Source organism: Barbatula barbatula (assembly GCF_947034865.1).
Source record: "Barbatula barbatula genome assembly, chromosome: 3".
Taxonomy (NCBI): Eukaryota; Metazoa; Chordata; class Actinopteri; order Cypriniformes; family Nemacheilidae; genus Barbatula; species Barbatula barbatula.
This window is the reverse complement of record NC_136764.1, coordinates 21,302,036-21,329,182: the sequence shown is the minus strand read 5'-3', so window position 1 is coordinate 21,329,182 and position 27,147 is coordinate 21,302,036. Positions and strand designations below refer to the sequence as shown.

General features: G+C 40.3%; 1 protein-coding gene across 1 annotated transcript in view; it reads left to right on the top strand.

The window, feature by feature from the left end:
* The window catches only part of ctnnd2b (catenin (cadherin-associated protein), delta 2b), an 85,529-nt gene that overhangs the window by 28,771 nt on the left and 29,611 nt on the right, over positions 1-27,147 (top strand). The window contains exons 3-10 of the mRNA XM_079453829.1: positions 3,062-3,174; positions 15,241-15,275; positions 15,798-15,914; positions 18,200-18,366; positions 18,528-19,071; positions 19,716-19,859; positions 21,084-21,333; positions 26,034-26,090. Coding sequence (XP_079309955.1) covers positions 3,062-3,174; positions 15,241-15,275; positions 15,798-15,914; positions 18,200-18,366; positions 18,528-19,071; positions 19,716-19,859; positions 21,084-21,333; positions 26,034-26,090 — 1,427 coding nt within the window. The remainder of the gene's footprint in view (positions 1-3,061; positions 3,175-15,240; positions 15,276-15,797; positions 15,915-18,199; positions 18,367-18,527; positions 19,072-19,715; positions 19,860-21,083; positions 21,334-26,033; positions 26,091-27,147) is intronic.

The window sequence follows — 27,147 nt, the reverse complement described above, 5'->3', positions numbered from 1 at the left end:
CAACAACAAAGAGTTTATTTCAAGTTTATCCTGAGGTGTTTTTTTTAATAGCCTAATTTTTGCAAAAAAGAATATGTTTCATTTTCTCGTAAGGAATTCGCTGCACCTTTTCATATAAATCTCTTCACGGGGCTTGTTTACTTGCATTATATCTGTCTGAACACAATTTTGTGCTTTCTGTGATGTTCTGCTGGTGTGGTCAGGATGTGTAGTGGGTATAGACTTATTCAATTCTGTGAGAATTTTTGAAATGAGGTTAAACCTTAAAGGAACTCGTGAGATGAACCCCCGGTGGCATTTTGCAATCAAACGAACCAATGAAGAGCCTTAAATGTCAGTCTTAGTCCACAGGGTGCAATTAGATATTTAGGCCAAAAGACCACATTCTGCTCTGGAAGCAACTAAATCAATTTCTCAGTTTTAAGGTTTAATGGTTGTTTCTAGAGTTATTATGTAAGTTAAAGAGATAGTTCACCTAAAAAATTGAAAACTCTGTCATGAGTTACTTACTTTCTAGTTATTCGTAACCCGTATACAATTATCTGTTTGGTTGAACACAGAGAAAGATATTTGGAAGAATGCTTTTAACTAAACAGTTCTTGGACCCCATTGACTACCATAGTAGGAAAAAATACTATACTGCCCCAGAACTGTTTGCTGTCCTAAATTCGTAAAAATATCCTCTTTTGTGTTTTCACAACTCTGTCCTATAGCTTTATTTTTGGATGAACTGTGATTTACTGTATCTGTTCCACATCCTCTATTTTCATCTAATTTCACAAATAAAATGGCTGATTTATTTGATATAAACAATCGCTTTGATTGCAGTATGGTGTTAAGAGATAGCTGTGTAAAATGCTTGGTCCTTGTGATGCATCTGTCCTCTTCAGCCAGAGCCGGAGACCTTTTCCGTCTGCTCGGAGTGCTATATTTAACCGACTTTTGTGACAAGTGGAAAGTGGAGGCTGCTGCTCTCTGTTCAGGGAGTCTGTCCATCACAGGCTACTGAGGCAGAACAGTCTGTTGGGATCCCAAGAGAAAGCACAATGCTTAGCATGGCTCAGTGGAACGGTGCTTTTTTGCTGCCTGGACCCGCAATAAACACTTCTTTCTGTGCCATTCTGCAAGCCTTTCAAAAAGACCCCACGGCCCCCCTCCTCCTCCTCAGAGCGGGACACAGATGGCGTCAGAAAGGGGAAGAGTTTAGGAGGAGACGGAAGAGTGACTGGGGGCAGTGGTATTTGGCTGGCTGGCTGGTGGGAGGGACCCTTTGTGATGCAATGTTGCATAAATAATGCCAAAGGGGTTCGAAATTCGATGTTGCCATGACGACCTTTGTGCCTGGCTGCACTCCACTTTTTCTGCTGGAAGGCAGTCACTAGCAGTCTAGTAGTTTCTCTAATGACTTAACTCTCGGTGAACGGAGATGAACGCAGTATAGTGGGATTTTGATGCGCCAGAAAAAACACAGCTTGTTCTCAGCAAAGGCAGATTCTGGAGTATGGTACATGTGCCGGTAAGAGCGCTTGCATTTTATTTTCGAAACCAGCAGGTGGTTTGTGGTTGAAGGCACTTCATTCTTTTTTGGGAAAAATCGATTTTGGAGAATTGATCAATTAAAAGAAGTTGTTGGTCTCGGTTTGCACGGCGAATATGAACTTATTTAAATGAACTTATTTAAAAATAAAAAATTTAAAAAAGTTAAGGGAGGTTAAAGGTTATTATTGTTGCAAGTGCAAGTGGTGCAAGTGCAGCAACATCACAATGTAAAGTGAGTGTGCTCACACTTTGGTTTGCACTGGCTACCATTCACAGTTCCAGAATGTAGCCAAAAATTCTCTTCTATAAAAATGTCATGAATTGAGACTGCAGATTTTGCATAACGATTTGCGAAAAGTGTTTGAAAGCCACAGTTAGCACCTCTTTAGTTACGCCGGCTGCATGTCGCCACAGTCTATAGAGCTCACTTCAACACTGAATGGGCATTTTTGTTTCCTTCATCTGGGTCCGTGCCCAAAATAGCAGGTGATGCGTTCCGGAGCACTCTTGGGTTTAACTCCTCCAAGGATGGTCTTTGACCTTGCGGCTGAGCGAACACATCCCAGAATTCTCACAAAGTGGGGACGTTGCATCGAGCATCGTCCCCGTGCAGACGCATAGTGTGTGTGACTGGATTATCACAGTGATTACTTTAAAGAGGAGCGCTGGGATTTTATCTCTGATTTAACATCGACACGTTTGTCATTAAATGTTAGCCGGTGCATATCTTATTAAGTGAAGAGCGAGAGTGTCTGTGAGTTCAGAATACAGTCTGTGATTTCTGGAGAACCGGTGCGGTGTGGATAAAAAGTGTTTAATTTGGTACTTTTTTGAAGCCAATTAATTCTTTATGGCTTATCAAAGCTCGCTCGTCTCTTGACTAAATTCTAATTATGTGTTATATAATTTTTTTAAATATGGATTGGAATGCTCTTAAACATTTTTACAGACACTACTACTGAGAAGTAAAATTATGAAGATCATATATGGGAATATATATGATCTTCATATATGGGAAGAGTTACCGCATAGCATCTGTTCATATAAAATAAAAATCACCAATAACTTGAGCTCTTAAATATCTCAATTGCTTTTCCTAGACACTACTGAGATTCAGAGGAGAGAGTATTTAGATGTAAAAAGTGTTTTCTCTGGTCTAACATTTTCTAATTATGTCATACGTATGTCATCCACATATTAAATTGTATAGCTCTATCTCAGTAAATGTAAATTTTTTGTCTATATTAACTCTTTGAAAAAATAAACAGTTGAGACCTAAATAAAAGCGTAACCTCTGGCCATAAGATTTTACTCTTGGTCGTCTTGTACTCTCTCTCTCTCTCTCTCTCTCTCTCTCTGTCTCTCTCTCTCTCTCTCTCTCTCTCACGCACACAAACACTCTATGACAGTCTGACAGTTACTGGAGCATGTAAGTGCTTGTGTGATGCATGCTATAGACAGAATCAATCCCATAATTCTTTGAGGGCTTCACATATACAATCCGAGTGCTTTATGTGTGCAGGAGCTGCAGTTCGAGCGACTGACGCGGGAGTTGGAGGCTGAGAGGCAAATTGTTGCCACCCAGCTGGAGAGATGCAAGCTGGGTTCTGAAACCGGAAGCATGAGCAGCATCAGGTAGGACTGAAACCTTTCAGTGACCCTAGCCATCACACCCCATCGCATGTCAAATCCGTTAAAGCCATCCATCTATCACTCCCCACCAACTCCTCTTAACACCTCACCATCCAAGCTTTCAGGCGTCACATTGTATGTCATTTAAAGGGACTTAAGAATCCTGTCTCCTCCTAGTACCCTCTTTAAAATGTAGGAATTTTAACATTTTTGGCAAAGCTTGAGTATTTATGATGACCAGAATCAGAGACGCTGAGATCGAAGTGCTATTTTAAACGTCCTTCAAAGTCTTTCACTTGTGCCGAGTAAACAAAGGGTTAGGATTTTAAAGGAGTAGTTCACGCAAATCGACATTCTCTCATGACGTGTTGTATGACTGTCTTCAGTTGAACACAAACAAATAATCTGATATTAAAATGCTGTGGTACTATCTTCTTTTATGGTATCCAACATTTTGCACTCCAAATTCAATTTGGCCTGATAACAAAGTTATCAACATGCAAAGGTCCAGTGTGTAATATTTCGGAGGATCTGTTAAAAGAAATGCAATATAATATCCATAACTATGTATAAAGACCTTGCATAATGAAGCGTTATGTTTTTATTACCTTACATGGAATTCACCATGTTGTTTCAACAGTAGCAATACAAGTTGGGCTTGTGATCAGAAGGTTGCCGGTTCTAATCTCAGTGCCAGCAGGTCATGACTGAAGGGCCCTTGAGCAAGGCACCTTACCCCTGATTGCTCTGCAGTAATGTGCCACTGTAAATAAACAACTTCTAAGTCGCTTTGGATAAAAAGTGTCTGCCAAATGAATAAACGTAAATAAATGAACAAACTGCTTTACAGAGCGTAACTAGATTATCTCTATAAACTAAATACATTTCATTTCAATTAACAATTAATAAAAGAAGACCTTTCGTAGACCAGTGTATTGTGCTGCCTTTGTTGCTGAGGATATTTTTGTGCTCACTCATCAAGCCTGAAAACTCAATAAATCAAATGTTCTTCATCTGTTCAGTCGATGAGACTCCCACGCCACTTGCTTTGTCAAAGAGATTCTGTCGTATATGCTGATATCAGGCTTTAAAATATGAATTTTTATCAGTTGGCAGAGTGGAAGGGGCAATTGCACCTGGACCACTGGGTCTGTGACATAAGCACCCCTAATAAATGAATATGAAAATGAGAAACGCGTTCCCCTGAGTGGTAAAACACGCAGAAAAATGGCTGAGGAGAATAGGGGAAACAAAGAAACCGGAACTAAAACACACAATTATTTGCTGGACAAGCAGCTGGACTCAACGATGATCCTTACGACTTCCCTGATTTACAAAGGAATCAGGTGTTCCTGGACAATAAATGTTGCACGGAATTGCGTTTCCTGAAATTGTAAGCAGTCATTTTGCTGAATGTTTTGCCCCTCACAGGGACTCGCTCTGGCGTGCTCACGTTGTGTTCACATGGTAAAGTGACGACACGTCCATACACTCTATTGCATAGAGGGCGGGATTATAATTTCAGTGCTAGCAGGCTAAAGTTAGCACCTTTCCAAATCACCCACCCCACCTTTAAGCAAATTATTCAAATTTTCATTTTTGATACTATGCGGCATATTCACTTCCTAAAGGGGTTTTGACAAATAGAATTACAAACATCCCCTTTTTTCTGGGGTTGTAGCCTATTTTTTACTTGTCTACCTTGTAGCACTTTTGTCACCTCTCTCTCTCCCACATTGGAATAGAGCTGCTAAGTGACATAAAGTAAGAGGCATTTAATGAAAGACAATACAGTACAGATCAGGACATCTTGTGGTTTTGCAATGAGGCTTTTAGGATCACAGTTAGGCCTACAGTATGTGTTGTATGGAGCCACATAGTTAGTAGCTGTGATTTGCGGCAAAACCTTCAAATTTCATTAGTGACAGATGACCCCATGCTAATGTTCTTCATTATTGTACTAGTTTTTCAGTCTTATTGTTGGGTGTGTTTAAAGGTCCAGTGTATGAAGCGGCATCTAGTAATGAGGTTGTGAATTGCAACCAACAGCTCACTCCACCCCTCCCCTTTCAAAGCACTATGGAGGCTGCCGTCACCCACTTTAGACCAGTTTGTCCGTTTAGGGCTACTGTGTAAGGGGACCCGCGGATGTATGTAGATAGAAACAGCTCATTCCAAGGTAATACAAACGAAACGATTCATTATGTAAGATCTTTATACACCTCAGTTATGTATATTATATTGTATTTCTGTAAAAAAAATTACCAATGTTTTCTGTTCAGGCTGGTCTTAGTTAATGCTGGTTTGATGCTTTCCTTGCTGTTAAACAAGTGCAACTAGTGAATCTAGCGAACCATCATCACCCTGAACCACCTTGCAGGCACTTTGGCATCCCAGGCTGGATGTCATTAGCCAAACATATGCTGGAGATTAGTTATGTTGGTCTTTTCAGCAGGGTGGCTTTAAAAGTAATTCCAGGTCAGATCGCTCCTCTGACAAAAATATGGCTTAGAGCCATGAAACGACATTATATTTAATCAGGTTTTACATAGATCTTAATATTTTACTTTGTGAACCTTCATTGTTGTTACTGCTGTTCACCAGACACATACGTTTGACGGCAGTGTTACCTTCCTGGTCTTCAATTTCAATTGCAGAACAATACGTGTACAATTTCTTTTGTGAGGCAGCAAACTGAAAATCACAGTATCCAGAGAAACACTATGGGCCAAAGAAAGCACTTTCAGCCAGTGACCCACTTGTTTAATGAAACGTGTGTCTTTACAAACGCTTCTCCATTTTGAAACTTACAAATGCTGGCCTAGTTCTTAAGCTAACTGCTCGTCACTCGGCAAAAAACAATTCTATGCTTAGCTCTTGTGTAAAATGGCTCTGTGTGTACTGCTACGTCTTGTAGAAATGCCAAGCGAAGTTGTCTTAATGTCTCTATATGAGGACCAAACCTCTGCACAGCACCAAACATCTGCTGCTCCGAATGAGCCTTTTGACTCCGTACTAGATGTTCGCTGATTTGCCCTATCCTGTAGTGTAAAGTTGTCTCGCTAAACGCTGTCTGTCGAGCACAGCAAGGGAGCATTAAGCCAAAGCTGTTTGACTGTTTTCCTGCCAGATTAGTCCAGCAGACTCCTGTGAGCCTGGACTGCACCGGCTCTGAGACTGGATCTACAAATGTGTGCCTGGAGGACGGATAATACTCTGCTGGCATGTGCTGTAAATAAGTTGTATTGAAAAAACAATGTACAGTATCTGACAGTTCTTACTCTCTAATCATGTTGTGGTAAAACAGCAGCCTGTAGCTTCAGTCCCTATTGTAAAGTGGCATTGGAAGCTGTAGACTACAGTTATTAGTTTTCTATTCATAATGCATGCATGAAATGTTTTATTTTTTGTTTGGCTAAATACATTCCTTTAGCTTAAGTGGAAGGGTGTAGCTTAAGTTCAGATGTGATGTTCAGAAAAAATGATTAAAAAATGATGAGACCATTCAAAATCAGTTTTTCATTCTGTGAACTACTAACAATATTTTTTTTACCAAGTTTCAAATAAAAATATTGTTTCTGTTTACATTTGTTTGCACAAAACTGAAAACTGGGGAAACACGTGAAAATAACAGAACATATGCTCTGTGTTTTCCTAAAATACTGCAAAGAAAACGAGTTCGTATTCACTTGTAAACAATACAACATTAATACTGGGGCATGTTATTAGGAATAACTAAAAAATATATTTTTACGTTATAACCTGGATTTTTATTACAGTTTTCATGTGTCTTATCATGCTGTCAGTCTTTCACCTTATTTTTGGATGACTTTAAATCACTCCTGAGATTTATTTTGTTATAATTCAACAGACACTGGACTAGAATGGCCACGGTACATCTAGAAATGCTGTTTTTAAATGAATCAGCATTTCTATATATGCATTTAATAGTCGGATTTATTCACTGTCATCAATAGCAACATTTTCCCATGCAACTGGCCCCATGGAGCTTATCATTGTTGCATTAAAAAATATATTATCACGCTTGAAGGTCCAGTGTGTAATTTTTGGGATGATATATTGATAAAAATGCAATATAATATACATAGCTATGCCTTCAGAGGTGTACACAATGAAGCGTTATTTTCTTTTACCTTAGAATGTTCTGTCTATATACACCGCGGGGACCCCTTGCATAATTCGCCATGTTCTGTCAGCCGTCCTAGCGTTTCGAAAGGGAGGGGTGGAGAGAGCGCTTAGTTGCAGTGACGCTAGATATTACTGACTGGACCTTTAAAGGACACATCGTAGGCAAGGGTTGCATCAGAGCATTCTGAATTTGACTTATAGGAAGTTACCTTCTGTTAGTTCAGAGAAATGTAAACAGTCACGCTAATATGTTTTATAGAATTATTCACTGTTTTTTGAAATGCTCAAAACAATAGTTTATGAAGCTAAACCACGTTATTAAATGCCGTCTAGTCACGCTTTACTGCATAATGCATATTTTATATCAAATGCCTGAGTGTGAAATCATCAAAGAAAGATAACTCACTGCTTAGGGTTTGATTGAGACCATTATTTATCCAGTAAACTGAAGAATGATTTGTTCTATATTATCAGATGTTCTAGAGATTTATTGGGTAGTTGAGTATTGATTAATGCAAAAATAATGTTGAACCTACAGTATGTTAGGGTAATAATAGGGTAATCAGTAAAAACCATCCCATCTGTGTGCACGTGGAGATTTCAAGCACATTAAGGGTGTCTGCCGCTCTTGGCTGACTCACACTGTGTGTCTCCCCCATATATTAAGGGAAGTACAGAAGGTATTGATTTAGCAGGCAATCTGTCGAGCTAAAGAGGTGATGAAAGCCTCCGTTTCTGCGCAAGATAAGTTACAAGCCTGGACTGCTTGACTTTGGCCTAACCACGAGGACCCAGTTTGGTGACGGGGATGCAAGAACACTGTCTGCGTCTCAATTAACAGGGCCGTTTTAGGCTCTAGATTAGTTGCTTTCAACTGGTGGGTCGCGACGCAAATGGGTAGAAGGACTTTTCCGATAGGTGATGGACAACAGAGAAAAGCTAATTATTTTTCAACACTTTACAGGTTAAATTTGTTAACTTTAGTCGAATTCAAATAAAAATACTTTAAATTTCGACATAGTGCGTACGAATAAAATTTTTCAATGGCGCACACTCCATTTGTTTGTGACAGAGGAGAACACTGCTGCCTAGCTTAACTAAACCGTCCTAGCATAGCGCAGATTTTATCCACTGAGCTCCCTGCGTGTGACATCTCCCTCTCGCTGTCAGCCTAATGACCCACCACATCCTCACACAGACCCAAAATAACATTTCATCCTTTTAGAAAGTACGCTTGTTAGAGGAAATGTGCCATTGATTCGGTAATTGCTTATGCTAACTGCTGTTGTCTTAGCCTCATGACGGCGCGCTGGGAATAGAGCTCTGTTCATCTTTATGCTGCAGTATTAGGCCTGAGGATGTGCCTTGTTTCATTGTTTACACTATCAATCTCCCACTGAAGCACTAAAAGTACACACAGTGTATTTACCTTTATGAAAATGTATGAACCATAATGTTGCATAGGAAACACAATGCGATTTGTAGTATTAGTTTGGTAGCTACAGGTGCTGTAAAACAATTGTTGGCTGATAAAATGCCAATAGAACATTTTTGCAAAGCGTGATCGCCTGGAAAATGCTGTAATAGGCCTATTACATAGTTGTTTTTTTTATAAAAAAAAATATTTCCATAGTCAGAGTGAATTGCCATGAAGTAGGACACCTATGGTCTAGTGTTTATTACTTTTGTGTTGTGATCTAGAATTTGTCCTTTTATTTGTTTAGGTCACATCCTGGGGCTTTCTAAATGGTCTTGGGTGTAGTAATGTATTGGCTACACAAAATATGTGCATACCCATATCATGGCAATTCACACTACATTTCTGCCACAAAATATGTTCATTTTAATTATTTAGGCTGAACTAAAGCACGTGCACACCCATTGCCAACAAAACCCAGACATCACTTACACTCACCGCATGCGGTTCATGTCCGGCATCTTTTAGCGTCAACGGTTCCTCGCGTGCTTGGACCCCGGCTCATTTTAAATCTGACGGCGCATTTATAATGTGGTTCATAACAAATTACAATGTGTAAAACAGACTGACAAAGTTCAGCCCTTTTCCCTGAACATAGCACACACCGTCCCGAACCGAAACCCTGACACTGAAACCGTGACACAAACCGAACCGAGAGTAATTTGAACTTTTACACCCCCAGTTAATGTTATTGATCAATTTATTATTATTCTAAAATGTGGAAAAATATGAATAAAGACTGAGTCAATGACCTTTTAGTCCCTGTGAACCGGAAGTTGACGCATTTCCGAGTTAAATGGAATTTCTAATGAGACAATAGCAGGTCTGGTTCGTCTTTCTCTGTGATTTGATTTGATGTATAAAAACAGCCGTTGCATTTTGAAATGGAACTGGCAGCAGACTGACAGTTGAAGGGGAGGAGTTAACGGACGCTCCGCCCAAGCCGTCTAACATACGTCATATAAGATGGATAGTCATTACAGGAAGGAAGTACATTTTTAGATTTTAACTTAAGATTATGAGGGGACACTAATTTTAAAAAGAGAGTGACACAAATTGATAAACTATTTATAATAAACGCTGCAATATTTCATGAAAAAATAGGCAGTGTAATTTTATAATTCACTGGGACTTTAAAGTTCAAAGTTCATTGGTATTACCATCTGACATCATAGCAAAATGACAGTTATTTTGTGTAACCAACCAGGTAGAGTTACTATAGTAAAACTGGGGTCGATTTTTGTAGGGTAGTTCCCAGACAAGAGCCATTTGGTGTCTGGGCTGCAGAGGTATCCGGGGACTGCCATTCATATAAACTAAAAAAAGAGTGTCTGCAGTTATAAACCAGCTGGAGAGCATCTGTGTCACACCAGTTATTGCCTTTAAATCAACAGACACGGTTCTGTTGTAAAAAGCAGACAGTCATGATTCAGCACTTTGAGGACCTCTCTCATTACGGGATGCTCTCTCGCTTCGGGATTGAAATGTATTCCTGACTGTGTTAGATCTCTCTTGATTTGCAGTGTATCATATCTCATTCAATGAAAAGCACAAAAGCCCACACAGGATTTTCTGCTTTTCTCATGTCCTTGGTACACTAACTTTTTAAGGAATGGAGAAGCACTGCTAATATTAACCAAGTGGCGGCGTGGCTATAAAGCAACCGTGCCTTCCCAGAGGAATGAAATGTCAAAAATTTGATCTCTTTAATATGTAATTTAGATGAAACTTGTAATGATCAACAGTTGATTTTTTTAAAACCTTTTGCACAACTAAGAACTTGAGTATTTCTCCAGAGCTATAAAAGAGCAACATTTGAGCAATCTGCGGTTATTTTTGAGGCCAAAAACATGAATTCTATTTAAATAGCTAATATTTTGCTGATAAGTGGATTTTAAAATCATGAATCTCACATGCGGCAACAGGTCTATTTTAGTCACATTAATGATGGGTGGCCCAACACTATACGCACAAGCAATTCTGTTCTGCATTCATTAAAACAATCACATGACACCCTTTCACATGGCCTATACATCGCAGAGTATCAGTGCCCCTGTACTGAAACCTGGGAAAATATGAGCATTTAGCCGCACCCCCTTCTTCCAAAACATGTAAAATCACTAGTTTGCTCAATGTGTATAAGCTTTGACTTTTGCATTTTTGAAACCACAAACATAGAAGCTTGAGATAGTCCTCTATGGCAACTTTGGATTTTCATATACATTTAGCCTAAAAAAGCAGACAGCTTCTCTTTTTTTGTGGCATGTGACAAGTCTTTTTGTCTCTCAATTGGAAGCCACTCATTGACCCCCAGCAGTTTGGGGCCGGTCCATTTCTCTCCCTCCTTTCTGATTCTTTTCACATATGTTAGCAGTGAACAAAAGCTGCTCTCAGCTTTGTTCTGGCTTTTCATAGCACGTTTTCACTCTTTCGCTCCAAAATCTCTGCTTTCTTTCTTGTGACAATGCAGGGGAAAAACATGCACAAAACCCGTTTTGTATGCTGCGGTCTAGTCGGGTAGGTTTTCTAATGCAGGTTAAAAATGAAGATAAAATAAGTTGAAAGTTTTATTTCTACACACTGATTGAGATTGTTTAAGCTTGAGCTTGTGGGTGTGGAAAAATCCACAATCAAATGTGAATACAGAGAATGTGATTTCTGAACCGGACCCACCTATCTCACATTCTTATTGGTTGTCAGATGTCATTATAGTTACATCATAAACTCTCAACTTTGAATCCCAAAGCATCCACACACTCACAACCTTCTTACAAAAGATCTTCAACGTCTTAATAACATCAGCGGATCACAGTGTGAACGCCACGTTCAGACTGCCAAAGACACCCTTTCCATTCATTTCAACGAAGAGTTGGTGACTTTCGACGACACTAGCGACATTGACCATTGGCAACAGGAAGCAGGCGTGCATAGCGACACAACAAAGTTGAGATTTGCTCAACTTAATGCAAATGATGAGCGACTTTCGGGAGCGACTACCAATAGGAGTATAGCAGCGGAGCTCACGTCATCAGTCTCTCGTCATTTACTGTAGAGTTTGTTTATAAATGTAACTAGTGCAAGAAAAACTAGGAACGCCTTCTATCAACCTCCTAGCAAGAGACTAGCGACACACAGCGACACAGTATTTGGTGGTCTGAACGCAGCATTAGTTAATTGACATAACATCGGGCCTGTGTATCACCAACAACTTCACGATACAAGGCCACGATACGATTCGTAAATTGAACAACAAGTGTTAAAATGTTGGTAACTGAATATCAATTATCAAACTTATCAACTAATCCGACAAATCAATGCTCACCATGTTGTTTAAAATAGTTTTGAGAATATTAGTATGAAGTTGTAAAAATACAAACGATCCTTATATAGAGACTCTTGTTTCTAAAACAGTTATCATTCTTGGCTACATCATCACAAATAGACAGTTTGTCTGTATAACGGATAACATTTACATTTAGTTGTTTAGCAGACGCTTTTATCCAAAGCAACTTACAAAGAGTTTGGGGAGCAATAAGCGATATGTCATAAAAGAGCAATAGTACCATAGGTGCTAATACAAAGTTACTAGTTTCAACAAAAGCTAGACCACTACCTGTTGAGAGAAAGAGAGAGGGTTAGTGTACTAAGAGGTGTGTTTTAAGTAGTTTTTTGAAGGTTGTGAGAGATGTGGTTGACCGGACCGCATTGGGACGAATGTTCCACCAGGAAGGAGTTGCGAAGGAGAATGAGCGGGAAAGGGACTTAGTGCCCTTATGAGAAGGCATTACAAGGCGCCGCTCGTTTTCTGAACGCAGGGTTCTTGATGGAGTGTAGGAGTGTGTGAAAGTATGCCGGTGCAGATCCAGTGATAGTCCTGTACGCAAACATCAGTGACTTGAATCTGATCCGGGCTTCAACCGGTAGCCAGTGGAGAGAGATGAAAAGGGGTGTCACATGTGCGCTTTTGGGCTGTTGGAAGACGACGCTGCTGGGTTTTGAACCAGCTGGAGTGGTTTGATAGCCTTTGCAGGACGACCAGCAAGGAGAGCACTGCAGAAGTCCAACCTTGAGATTACAAGGGCCTGGATAAATATGAATATATTCATAAACCTTTTTCTGTGGCTGTTTATTTAATGATGTTAAATGTATTTCGTGTAGTTCATTTTGAAAGATTATCGTTCCGGTCCTGGTTGCTGATTGGATAATGTAGCATTCTAGCAGTGCTAATTTGTTCACCTGGATACTATTTATATCACAACGTAACGCCCTCAGAGGCCAACTGTTAACCTCAGAGCTGGGCATGTCTACATGTCAGAGAAAATAATGACACTTCATTAGCTCCCTTAGTTCCCTGTTGCTTGGTGTTGGGTATCATTCTGTTTTCATACGTCCTTTGGTTTATTGTTGTAAACCAGGAAAATATTTCTATGCAGCCTTTTTAGGTGTTATAAGTAGCTCTAAAATAAAGTGTAAACACAACTGTAGGCAAAATGAAGGTAATTTGAAATCAGAGCGCTAATTGTAATGTTTTAAATCACATTGCCTCAAGTGTTTCGGCTAATATGTTGAGTCAATATGGAAATGGTGCACATAAAGACCAGTGATGAAGTACTGGCCATACAATGACCCACAGCTGTGATTGCCTCATCTGTCATGTCATTATTCTCAAGTTAATTATCCTGAGAGAGAAAAAAAATATCTTCATCCTAAAAGGCTTAAATGATCCCCATCCTCATTCTGTGCTATCAGCGTGATGTTATCTCTCCCGTGCATCTTCAAGAGCAATATCACAATCGTCAGCCTAATACCATCCTGGAAATTGATGCACAATTTCCAGGCAGCAGGAACAGTTAGTCTTTTTTAACCATTTATTTTAGATTTTGCATCTCAGTTTAAATCTAACTTAGACGACATTTTTACTTTTTTGGCTGTAATTTCCCGACATATCTTGTCAGTAATCGTCTTTTATTGGAAGCTATTAGGATAAAAACAGTTCATGCTTGTTTGAAAGCAGGTTGACTCACTCATTAGGGTGACGGGGCGGGGGGTGTCGGGTGGGTAGAAATGCCTCGTGGCTCATCTCTGTTGCTCATTTGTCTCTGACAAGGCATTTATTCACACTAGAATCGGTGATGAATGTGTTTAAGCAGGACAACGCCACGGCCCTATTAACATGTGGTGTTTTGTTTTCTTCTGCAATTCGTCAGCCCCCTGCACAAACAGTATCACAAAATGAATCGTTACAGTCTCGCCAGAAGAAAATCAATAGAGTGATTTGGCTGTTGCTGTAGTCTGCCGAAGACAATGGGTGAGCTTTTTACCTTCTTAAAGGATTATGGGTAGGCCAAGGTGATATTTTCCATGTGCTGGCAAACCTAGTCATCGATTATGGGCGTGGAGCTCGTCGTTTTTTGAGTGATCATTTCCACCTAATCCATAATCATCATCACCTCTGTTTGTGTTTCAAATAGAGATGACGTTTTATTGATCCATGAGACGTTGTGATTCTGAAAGTGCAGAAATGGCTTTATGAACTTGATGGGCAAACAGTTACAGTTTATTTAAGGTAAAGCATTTGGTAATTGCAGGGTGTAGGGTACAAGTCAGAATTGTGGACTTTAGTAAAATTTCTACTGTAAGTGGCCTTCTTTTTAAAGGCAGTTATTACAGTTAGTCATACAATACCAAGTCGTATTCACTTGAAGAGGGGAAAACAAGTCAACAATTAAACCTGACATTTGCTGTAACACACGTTTACTAGTGCTTACTAGTAAACGATTACTAGTGCTTACTATTTTTACTAGTGCTGTCAAATCGATTAATCACGATTAATCAGGATAATATTACAAATTTTTCTTAAATGATTTTGTATTTACAGTATATCTATATGTACATAAAATATGCACACCACACACACACACATATTTGTTTGCGTTATAAACTAACTTTTATTTTGGAATCGATTTATCGCGATTAATCGATTTGACTATTTGTTACTCTTCTGATTCCTCTAAAAATCCCTTTTTCCAGATGCCTCTCGGCATGCGCACAGGTTCACTCTGTATATAGTCCCTCCACCAGTGAATAGGTCTTTAACTATTGATGATTTTCTCTTTTTACTGGAAGTCAGGACTATATTGAGTAATATATCTATAGTAATAGAAGTGCAGCATCTTGATAAATCTAAAATCTACGCCCCTATCTACAGCAACTAACAACTAACCTGGTACCTGCAACTAACAGATGCATACAATAAACCACGTTATCTCTTTATTTATGGTCCTTTTCTGTTACAGCTTGTCACCGCCTTTGTGTTAAAATTGAGATTTAGAAAGAAATGGTTAACTGACTGTTCAAGATTACAGGGTCAGGGGCTTATTTAAACTTGAATAATGGTGTTCGTCTACATCACATCTTATCTTTTTCTCTGCTTTATCTTACAGTTCTGCAGATGAGAAGTTTCGCTGGAACAACCAAGGTAATTTCCTCTCGCACAAATTGTCTTCCTCTTGTTCCTAAAACGATCCCGTCCACAATGTTTTGTCTTTTTTAAATCCGTGGTTGAAGAGGTGAATGTTGTATAAAGAGCATCTTCCGCTGTGCGTTTGTGGCACCTCTCATCATCTATCAGACTCTGCATGTCAGGGTGAAACATGTGACTTTTGACTGCATTGATTGTGCTACAGCACAATGTTGGCTGAAGACGACACCCTCTGACTTCCACAACATAAAACACAAAGGAGAGACTGAGATTGAGGAGCAGTGCGGCGTATAAATGATTCATGAGAGCTTACGGTCACGCCACACTCTTTAAAATACCGCGCTCCTGGTGAAGCATCCTAAACAAAACCACATAAAGCATCACTTGTCAGTGAATGCCACAGTAGAGAAAAACTGTTTAAGGTTGTAGTTCATGCTAGTTTTTTGTGTGTAAAAGATTGTGCAAACAATGTCTGCCAAGTGAAGTTCGCTATCATTTATCTTGTGTTTTTCCTCACAGATGGACAAAAAGATATAGAGGAAGAGCTCACCACCGGTCTGGAACTTGTAGATTCCTGCATCCGCTCTCTTCAGGAATCTGGTATTCTGGATTCACAGGAATTCACTGCGAGTGAAAGTAAGTATTACAGATTTTATGCTTTAGCTGTGTGTTCTGTGATTATTGTTGGCTTTTGAGGCAAAATCTTAAGTGCTCTCTTATTGTAGGTCACTTTGGATAAAAGCGTCTGCCAAATAAATGTTTCATTTCATTCAAATGTCTCTAAAAAAAGTTCTGATCTTAATCTGAAATGATTCACTGTAATTTACATTTTCTACATGTTCTCAGTCAGAAATAAATACGTGTCCGGCCATAGTATGTGCGTGCAGGTGTTCCTCTGTTCTGTAGATCCACACAAGCTCTGTAAATTCTTTAGCTTTGTGAAAATCATGAGCAAACACTACCACACTATTGAGGTTATTTCTTTATTTCCCAGTTTTTGTATGTTTAAGTTTAACCGCTTGAGCCGTCATGTATTTGTGACAGGCAAAGCTCAGCAGCGCACGGTGACATAATTGTGAATCGAGAGCAAGTGTTGACGTCACCAGCTGCTGATAGAGAGATATGCTGAATAGGTGGTTCGCATTCACACGTATATCCAGCTACACAATCTTTTTAATGACAAAACATACACACTATATTTGATAGTATAATAATGTATATATATTATTTTAATGTATACGTAACATATTATATTTATATAATATTCATATATATTTTATATAATGTGTTTACTTTGACTGTGGTGGTTCTACCCTTTAGCTGTCAGGTATAAATAGTATTCGGATCAAATATTTAGTAGCTCTGATCTGAAATACAGTTCATGTAGTGTGGAGATAAAACCCCACTCCCCACACAGATAAGTGACCACCTGGACATAGATCATACACCGCACAGGCACTCTGTATGCCAGCAAATGGACTCTTAAGATGTCTCAGACGCATGCTTTGAGACTGGAGGAAGGCCATAAGTCTGGTTATACATTTATGAGTGCTCAGGTCTTACTGTAAATGTGCCTGTTTTTAAATGTGATAGGTAAAGTGGTTACAGTAGTAAACTCCAGACATTTTCAATAACCACAGCTGGGTAGTTTCTGATATTACTCGGACATCTGAAATATCTTCACTGGGTTTAGTCGTGCAGTCACATTTTTGTGCATGTATACGGGAATTATTTTCATAGACTGCAAACCTTTATTGGCTTTTCTTTATCTTTATCTTTATGACTCGATTTGTTACTCAGATATAATAGAAGCTCGCTGAAATGAGATTGAAATACGTTTCTTATTTTTTATTCATCTTAAAGCGTGTCGAGGCGTGTAGACCTCTTGTAAACTGATTTTATTGCTCTGTCAGTACAACCATGTAAACTGGCATCTCTTTAAAAGATGCAACACTTTTCTGTGCTGTCAGAGGAGAAACACGCGCATGTGTAAGCATAACACATAACGCAAACACATACATGCCATCACGATGGAAGTAGCAAGGTGTCGGAGATGAAACAGCATCTAGACCTTTCTCTGTGCACACAGCTGATATAGTGCCGTTTCAGGACGGGAGGCCTACGCGAGGAAGAGGAATGCGATTTCGGTTTGCGCTGACCCCATTTTTCTAAATGTGTGCTCAATGAGTGTCTTCCAGCGGTGATTCATTATGCATGTCTATTCTGACCATCTACTCACTGTGAGTCTGAAAATAATGAGCCAAAAAAGTCAAGTACAAGAGAGAAGAGAAAGAGTGTGGAATGGTCACAGTATGCGAGATGAAATGCTAAAGCAATAAACTAATGGTGTGAAGTTAAAATGGGGTAATGAGAATCATATGAAAGGAAATGTTTAGACCAGCATGGCTGGTTTGCTGGTACTACACTCTTGAGAAATAAAGGTACTGCTTCATGATGTCATAGGAGAACCTTTTTTTGTTTAAATGGTTCCATAAAGAACCTTCTGAAGAACCTTTCTGTTTCAAAAAAGGTTATTTGTGGCGAAAAAGGTTCTTCAAATTATAGAAAGGTAAGAAAGAGACCAAAAATTTCCCCAAAAAAGGAAAATCCTGTCGACGTTTAATGTATTTACCCTTATGTCCTTCAGAACGTGTATTTGACTCTTACATTTGTGGAACACAAAGAAGAATTTTTTTAGAAATGTTTTTGGTTTAGTGTCTATGCATTGGAACATTTATCAAAATATCTTATTTTGTGTTCTGTAGAAGAATGAAAGTGATAACGGTTTGAAATGACAGAGGGTGAATAAATGATGAAAGAATGAAAACATTTAGGGGAACTGGGCCTTTAATAGATAACAAAATAAATAGCAGGCAGTTTAAATGTAATTTGTGTGTGAAACTGTCTTTTTTGTTCCACAGGACCAGGCATACTCTCCCAGAGTGCTTTGCAGCTCAATAATCAAGAGGGCGCATTTCCATATCCAGTCAGTTACCATAGCAACCAGACCCTGGCTCTCGGTGACCTGTCGGGCTCCCAGCCTCCCAGAGGTGGTCAGGTGGGAGGAGCCTTGCATAGCTATAACCAGGTGGGGATTCATCTCTTTGTAAAAATGCTGAAATTGACCCCTTAAATGTGAATTGTTTTATAAGACGACCCTCTGCCCCTTGAAAATGTAATGTGGGTCACCATCACTTAGCTCCTATAGATGATTGAAATTCCAGCTCATTACGTGTCACTTACCTCTAGGTGACGTCAAATCGTGTTGCCCAGCTGGCTGCCAGAGAGACAGCCTCCCGGGCCCATTCTCGAGACTCCTTTGACCAGAGTCATGGGAGTGCATGCCACATGACTGATGATCAGCCAGCAGCCCCTGTAAACTATTCCTGCTTCACTCTCCCAGCCCAGCGAGTGAGCTCTCAATTTTCCATGCAGGCATTGGGCTCGCCGTCCAAACTCCAGAGGCTGGGCTCAGCCTCTGACATGCCTAGCTACGCCACTCTTGCACGGGTGTCTTCGCCCAAGCAGTCTCCGAGCCGGCTGGCCAAGTCCTACAGCACCAGCTCGCCCATCAACAACATGGCGGCAGGAGGGTCGTCCTCCTCGCCGCTGCACATGGCGACGGGACCGGGCAACGCCTCCAACTCATCTCCGTTACACCAGCTCAGCACCATGGTGGGAAGCTACTCCACTCTGTCTCCCACCAAGCGCATGCTTCACTCCACCGATCAGTACAAGATCTCCCATGATCTGTATGCCAACGCCACACTCCAGAGGCCCGGCAGTCTGGCAGGTCAGTCTGCTTTGTGGGAAATATTCATTCCGTTTTGCTGGGTCCCAATTAACACACAAAAGCCAGCAGGCTGGTTATTTTTCACACTTAGTAGTTGTTTGATATCAGCAGACAGATGGATGACACTATTGTTCTCTTTAAAAGTGGCTTCGATTTTATTTACGCTGTTACACACTGTGATTCTTTTTATTGGTGCTTGATAGTCAGGATTAAGTAATGTTCACAACTACTTTTAAGGTTCTATTGAAATCATTTTAGATTAACACGTTTTGTGACCAACTGACATCAATGATAAGATATTTATTTAAGACATTGTGACCAGTTATGTTTATTTGTTTTGATCACATGATTAAATAGTTCTTCACATTTAAAGCTGTCAAAACAATTTCCACAACCACAAAGACACATTTTAATGCCGTTTAGCTATGGAAACGACTTTAATAAATATTGACATTACCATTTTAATCTATTGACTATACGAAATGAGTAAAATTCGAGCATTCTGGGAAATTAAGTCTTTTATCAACATTGTCAATAAAATTAATTCTTGTTGTAATGGACCATGCAATTGGATCAGGTTTTTTCAGTTCAGTTCTGAACGGCACACAACCCTGTACAGTGTTTTGACTTTCTGCATTATTTAGGTTCCAGAGGTTCGTATAGTAGTCAACACAGTCACATGGGCTCAGAGATCAGACCCCTGCAGTCTCCCGAGCATCACATCGACCCGATTTACGAGGACAGAGTCTACCAGAAGGCTCCTCTGAGGAACTTCAACCAAGGCCAAAGTAAGACACCATTAAAGGTTCAAAAAGGATTTTAAAACAAGCCTGAAAAGGTGATCCTATAGAGTCTATAGCATCACCTTTTGAAGAATCTTTATGTTAAAGAGTGAAAAGAGATTTTTGGTTCCTCAAAGAACCATTCAGTTTCTAATGAGAACCAGTTCTTTCTTACCTTTAACTATACTTCCCAAAATGGTTCTTATATGGCATCGCTTAGCACGTTTTATGTCTTGTACTCTAGAATGTCATGTAGAATTACTGTAGGTAAACATGTAGTTGTATTTTATGAATTGAAAGTATTCAATTATTTTTCTCCCAAGTGCCCAAATAACAGCGGCAAGCAGCCCGGCATCCTCAATTATCACATAGTATTAACAGTTAAGCTGAATATAGTATATCATTTTAACCAGTTTACGGCTAAAACTTGACTAAAACGACATGCGAAAATATGTTTTTTCTGACTTTCTGTCTAACAATTTTACGATATATTTCTCTAAATTAAAAGTCATTGACTCACTCTCATTTTGTTTCCAAACCCATATGACTTTTTCTCTGAATACAAAAGGAAAAGGAATGTATCTTTTCCTGGACCTGATCTGTCCAGCTGCTAAAATGTGAGAAGCCCCATAATAGTAGTAGCCATACAACAACATTACATTCCTTTTTGAAGCTATGTGATAGGTTTTTGGAAAATACTAAAATTAAAGTATTTGTAAGAAAAGATTCCCCTGTCCATAGTTTTCAGATTTTACTAACGTACAGTATATTCAAATGTAATGAAGAATGTGCCATAATGCGTTATTGTTTCATAAAGTAAACATTATCTTTTGACTGCCATTTAAAGAAGGAATATTAAAATCGTGTCCCTGAGCTCCAGTAAGCTGGAAAGCTTCGCAGTCAAGATGCACAGCACTCACTTCTGGTTTCTGTGGAGCTATTCACATCTGAACAAAAGTAGGCCACATCCATAAAAAAACACTTGCCATTGATAGTCAGACAAGCTAATAAAACATCTGTTGAAGTCCAATCGTGATGAGTCACATTGTTCGTGTCATTTTATAGCTTAATATGCTTCTTGTTCTGTTTTGATCCTCCTGTCCACCCTATCCTTTTTTATTATTTTAACGTGGTCATGCTTAACACCTTTTGCTGCACCCAAAGATCCAATGAACCAGTTTTGTGAGCAAGTCGTGAACTTTCTTCTCTGCCCCTACTCTCCTGTCGTAGCCCCTTCCTCTCCTGGTGTTGACTCCATACCCTTGCAGCGTACAGCAAGCCAGAACGCCACGGGAACGTTCCCCCGTGCTGGCTATGCCACCGGTCCTGGTGCTTCCACCGCAGACTATGCCAACCCCTACCGTACTCTTCAGTTCTGCCCCTCCACAGACTCACCCTACAGTAAATCAGGACCTGCTCTGCCTCCGGAAGCAACACTGGTCAGGTCGCCCTCTGTAGACAGCATCCAGAAGGATCCCAGGTGAGTCGCCTCACTGCATCTCGAGGAAACGGAACATGGATTTGTTTTGAGAATTACTGGCACATTTCACAAATACTGTAACATCGTGTTTATCGGTGTTCCGTAAATTTTGCAGAGATTTGCAGACTTAAATCCCATGTTTTATGAATGAAATAACTATTTCATAGGTTAGATGCACTAGCATCAGTTAGTAAGGCGTTTTAAACTGTCATCCATGTTTATATTTACTCATAACATTTACTAATTTACATAAACATCTATTCATTTACCAGACACTTTCATCTAAAGGTCATTGACTTTGTCAATGATTCAATGATAATTTCAGTCTACAAAGCTATGTTTATATACAGTATGTAGGAGTTAAAGCGGGAAAAATTATTATTGAAAATCATCTTGAGAAACAAAAAATTTACTTTAAAATAATACAATACTCTTTCTGAAATCAAACAAAGGGAACTATAAGAGTTACACAAAAATGTAATGTTCTGTTTAGTCATACTCATCATTTTTAAATAATATTGAAGTAGTTCATATCTATTCTGTGTTCTTATTGGCTGATCTTTTTTCATTATTCATCCATTAAAAAATATTATTTTATAAATAAAATTTTGTTCTGTCTATTAAACTTTTTAAGGACTGTCAAGCATACACCGTCAGATCAAAAATTTTTAAGATGAGGAGAAACAATTCAAACAACCAAGTGTTCTATAGCTTGATATGCCTGATAGTGTAATTTCATCAAAAAAGAAGAATTTATTTCTAAACTAGCTACCACTGAGCGTCAGATGCCAATTTAAGTTGTGGCATAGTTTACAGATATATTTCTTTATATTTTGTTTATTAAAATGCCTGCTTGAAAATCCTACATAAATAGAGTTCCCTTTCTGTCGGTCTCTTGACGTTGTGTCAAGACTAACAGAATGGGGTTTGACTTGAGAACCGATAATCTCCGATTATACTTTGAAAAGGCCAATGAACTAGGTGAATTGGAGGGCACACCAGACTTCACCCCGGACATATGGGTATAAAGGGGAAATGGCATGCACATTCATTCACCTTTTTGTTCTTCGGAAGCTGCGAGGCTTATGCTGAGCGATCTACAATTCTTCATACTGGATCTACGACGCGGAGCAGCGGAACTCGCCATAGCGTGTTGCAACTTCCCCTGGTCGTTTCAGTAACTGGTCAGAGGTGTCTTCAAAGACCATATTTCTAAAAGAGCAAATTCTACTACAGCGTGCACATGTCGCCAGGCATGTCTCGCCGTTGTAGTCTTGGGTGCGACCGCCCCATCCTCGAGCCAGACAGGCACAATACCTGCGTCACATGTCTGGGTCTCCAGCATGCTGAAGTAGTGTCGTGGTAACGGTATTGTGGTCACGGCTGGCTGTGTTTGCTTTGGACACGGTCACAACACTGTTTGCTTCCTGCTCGTCTACGGCAGTAAGTGGCGGTGGTGAAATGGGAGTTCCGTGGGCGTAAATCCATCACAGCATTGCCTCGGACCATCTGGGCCCCGTCATGCTCAACGAACCGGTTTCCTATGGGCGTCGCCAGACTGTGCAATGCGGGGCAAGCACGTGCTGCCGTATGGTACGTCAACCGTCAGTTCCTCTGGAGTCAGCAGTGGGTGGTACAGGTACTAGATGCTTAGAGGAGCATCTAAGTCTGCTAGTTGCGCCCGATTGCCCCAACTAGACTTTGTTCTCGGAGCTCACTCCCCCCTGGCCGATTCCCCTGAGGAAGGGCACGGTTTGGCACCCGAGACCAGTCCTCTGGAACCTCCATGTCTGGTCCCTAGATGGGACGAGGAGATCCGAAGTGACCTGTCTCCCGCACTCTTGAGCACGATCACTTGGGCAACAACACCAACCACTTGGTGACTGTAGCTATAAGTGGCGCCTCTTCTCGCCCTGCTGTGCTTCCCACAGCACAGGGTGCTCTGGTCTGTGGATTCCTAAGGGGTAAGTGGAGGGCTAAACCCTCCGTCCACGCTATGCACACTCCTAGGACCTTAACATGGTCCTGGTGGGCCTGCGTAAGGCCCTGTTTGAGCCCCTCGAGAACCTGATCTTTCTCTCTAATAATGAAGATGCTTCTCCTGTTGGCGCTCGACTCCATCAGGAGGGTAGGTGATCAGCACTCCATCACTTGGCTTACCAATCTTAGGATCCTGCCCACTGCTGGGGTGTAGCCTCCGCGTGGGCACAGGCTCAGAGCGCCTCTCTGCCAGAAATCTGCAGAGCTGCGGTTTGGGCTGCATCCAGCATTTTTGCACGGGTGTCGAACCGGGTCTTGAGTGAGACCGACGGCGGCTGGGCCTACGCCTGCGAAGAGCCTTATCCCCTCTTCAGGCAACTAAGCATGCTACTCCAGCCTCCCTATTTCCTGCACTGGACATGTATAGGCATTCCATCCGTTACTAAGCACATCGGGTTAGGAGCCCGGCGGAGGAGCTCGTATTCAAGCCCAGTATATGTGAGTTTCCCTCACAAGGTGAACCCTTGTATCTGGGCTAGTGCTCCACACGTAGTGACTCCCCTCCTTGGATAGTGCCGTCTGACGCTCTCTCACTCCTGGCGAACCTGTGACCTCCCCTCGGTGGACTCTAGCGCTTCTGTGCACCCCTGGTTGGGGTTAGTTTTCTTCGCAATGGTGAGACCGTGTAGGTATTCCATGCATTACAGTATCTCCCTTCGCCAGATGTGGTCTCCGTAGAATTCCCTTCCCAGTGCCCCTTACGGTGTCGGGCGGCCTACTCGCCTCTAGAGTAGCAAGCATTGTATACGGCCGGTATTAAGAACCTCTCGTCATGGTCACACAAATTGATGCCTTACTACACCACTGGATGGTTACGATTCGCCAGGACGCTCATTCGTGACTCGCCCAGGCCGGTCAGTGTCGTTAGACTGGAAATCGTGATGTGGCGCAGCACGTGGCGTTTTTCGACAGAAACCTTCTGTCAGTCTCGACACAACCAACAGAAAGGGAACGTCTTGGTTACGGATGTAACCTCGGTTCCCTGATGGAGTGAACGAGACGTTGTGTCCATCATGCCACAGGCACTGTGCCAGCCCGCTGCAGCGTACGAGAGTGCCTCTCAAGTTCCTCAGCCCAAAAAGGTAAATGAATGGTCCATTCGCCAAGTTCATTGGCCTTTTCAAAGTGTAATCCTAGATGATAGGTTCTCAAGTCAAACCTTATTCTGTCAGTCTCGACACAACGTCTCGTTCCCTCCATCAGGGAACCGAGGTTACATCCGTAACCAAGACGATTTCAACTGCATATACACGTGTCTCACAATTTGAAACTGGGTTTCAAAAAGCAGCTTATATAATATTTAGTTTGACTTTCAAAAAGCATCTCTTTTAATTGAACAGTTTTTGGAAAAGAAAGAGTTGTTTTCTGCTCTATTTTGTACCATGTTTGTGAAATGTGCCTAGCACTGTTCTGCCAGCCGGATGGCCACACTTTTTATTGACAAATCGAATAGAGCTTCACATGCACAAGTTGTCAATGAAGGCACTTTATAGCATGAATCAGAGATAACACGACCTCACTTCCTGTAGTATCTCAGATTGCTTGTGTACACTGATAAAAATAACATTGAGCCATTTGTCATAAAAGTATAAATTCCTCAGGAATGATGCAGCATGATTTTGCAGAGAGCTAGTCAGTTTGTAATCTTCCACCTTTTCCACTCGATTTTAGTATTAAGCATATCTTTGGTTTTATCATGTGACATTAATTTGATGTGCTAAGAGGCCTCTGACTATCATCCCTTTAAAAGTGAACCAAAGTAGGACTTTTCCTTTTTGTTTGCTTGCCTTTCTACTGAGTTGATCTTTTGTTTTTGAACGATTGTTTTGTTGATTTCTTGTCATCCCTTTTGTTTATCCCTCACGCCTTTGTTTCTCTCTCATGTCTTTCACTGCTAGTGGTTATGGTGGAGGTGGTACGACGTGTGATGCATTGCATATACTGGCTGCAAACAAATGAACACAGACTATTTTCTACTGTTTCAGAACATGCCATGCAAAGTTGTTTGTGGAAATTTTTGGTATATTAAAGGGTGGGTCTGGCAAGCGTACCGGCCACAATTCTTTAGTCATACACTTATCAAAATGTAAAAACCACAATTATATATAATATGTATTTTATACATTTAAATACTTATGTATTTTATGCACAATACACTATAATATACATCCAATGAACCACTGCTCCATTTGAAAACTTTCATGTTAATGTATTTCAGTATTCTCAACGACCGGCTTGTGAGCTGGTTTTGCACACAGATACGTTTATCACAGTCACACTGCCTCAAAAACAGCAACAAGCATCAACAAACACAACAATCCAAGGATTATTGTGTTAACCATGTGTGTCTTTGTGGCAGTGTGAAAACTAGTTGTGAACCATCCTCGACAGATAAATGGCTTAAAATCTAGCCCAGCGTTACACAATGAAAACATCCTGAAAAGACATACATGTTAGTTATTTTCAATAACGTGAGACCCCTCTTTAATAAAAACCAGCTACACAATCTTTGTAGTGCATGTCCAGAGACAAATGCAAGTGTGTAATATGTTCATGCAACAGCAGGAAGACGCTTAAACATAAATACATTCTTATTTTAATGTCAAATCCCTTTGTGCTAGACACCTACCATCTCTCTTTCTCTGCCTGTCTCCTGATAGGTACGACCCTGAATTCCTTGTCTGGAATCAAAATCAAGCCGAGCAAAGAATGACAAAGTAATCCAACATTTATTTATTTCTACTCCTCATCTACAAAAGCACTTTTCTCCTCTCTGCTCTACATCTTATTGCCAGGGCAGCATGACTCGATTAGATGTTCTGTCTTACTGTGTCGACATAAGCTTTGCTTTCAAAGAATATGTCTCATGATTTGCTAGAATGCTGTAAGGTTAGCACAGGGTGAGATGCTATTCATTTACTGTTGTTTGTGTGGATTTCCTTCAAACAGTGTGTTTCAATATGTGAGTGCAAGGCCTTCATTCATCCACGTTGAGGTTGATGTGTGGTCAAATCCAAACTCATTTCTGATTGGTCAGATTAAGGGAAAGTAGAATTATAGAAATAGAGGTTAATAAATAGTGTAAATAGAGAAGATCTTCTTTGGTTTTTCTAAGGGAACGGCATAGGCAACCAGAGTTTGTCCATTGCTGCAAAGCATCACATTGTACGTGTGTGTGTTTCTCCTGTTTTGTTATTCATTGTTTTGTTATCGTATTATGTTAACGCATGGTTATATTCCTTATTATGTTCATTTACATTTTTTCGATGCAAGCAACACCACTGCCATCGTTTACTACATTAAGTAACGTAACAAAGCATAGATTTTCAGTTCAGGTAAGAGCTCCTTAAGCTTAAATAAATATAAAAATATAATATTTTTCCTATATTATAAAATGAGCTCATTTTGTGTAGTAATCTATAGCAAATGATGCACATGTGTTTTATGATGAATGTACCATCTGATTATTTCCCATTGTTCATGTATTTCAGATATTTAACATTTATAGCCATAAGTTGTTTTTTGGTTCACTAAAAGCAAAACCCCTGTTGTTATAGTAGCGGTAATACATGATGTGAACAAATCTAATTTATGTGACTGTTTTGTTGACAAATGACAGAATCATTTGGCCAGCACAGGCAGGTGCAATGTTCAGAGCTGCACTGCTGGCCTTGTTGATTCCGATCTGAGCTCTCTGTGCGGGTGGCAGGGAATGAAGTGGTCACTGAGTGTGACAGAGACGTATTCTGACCTCTGAGTCTCAACTTCCTCAGC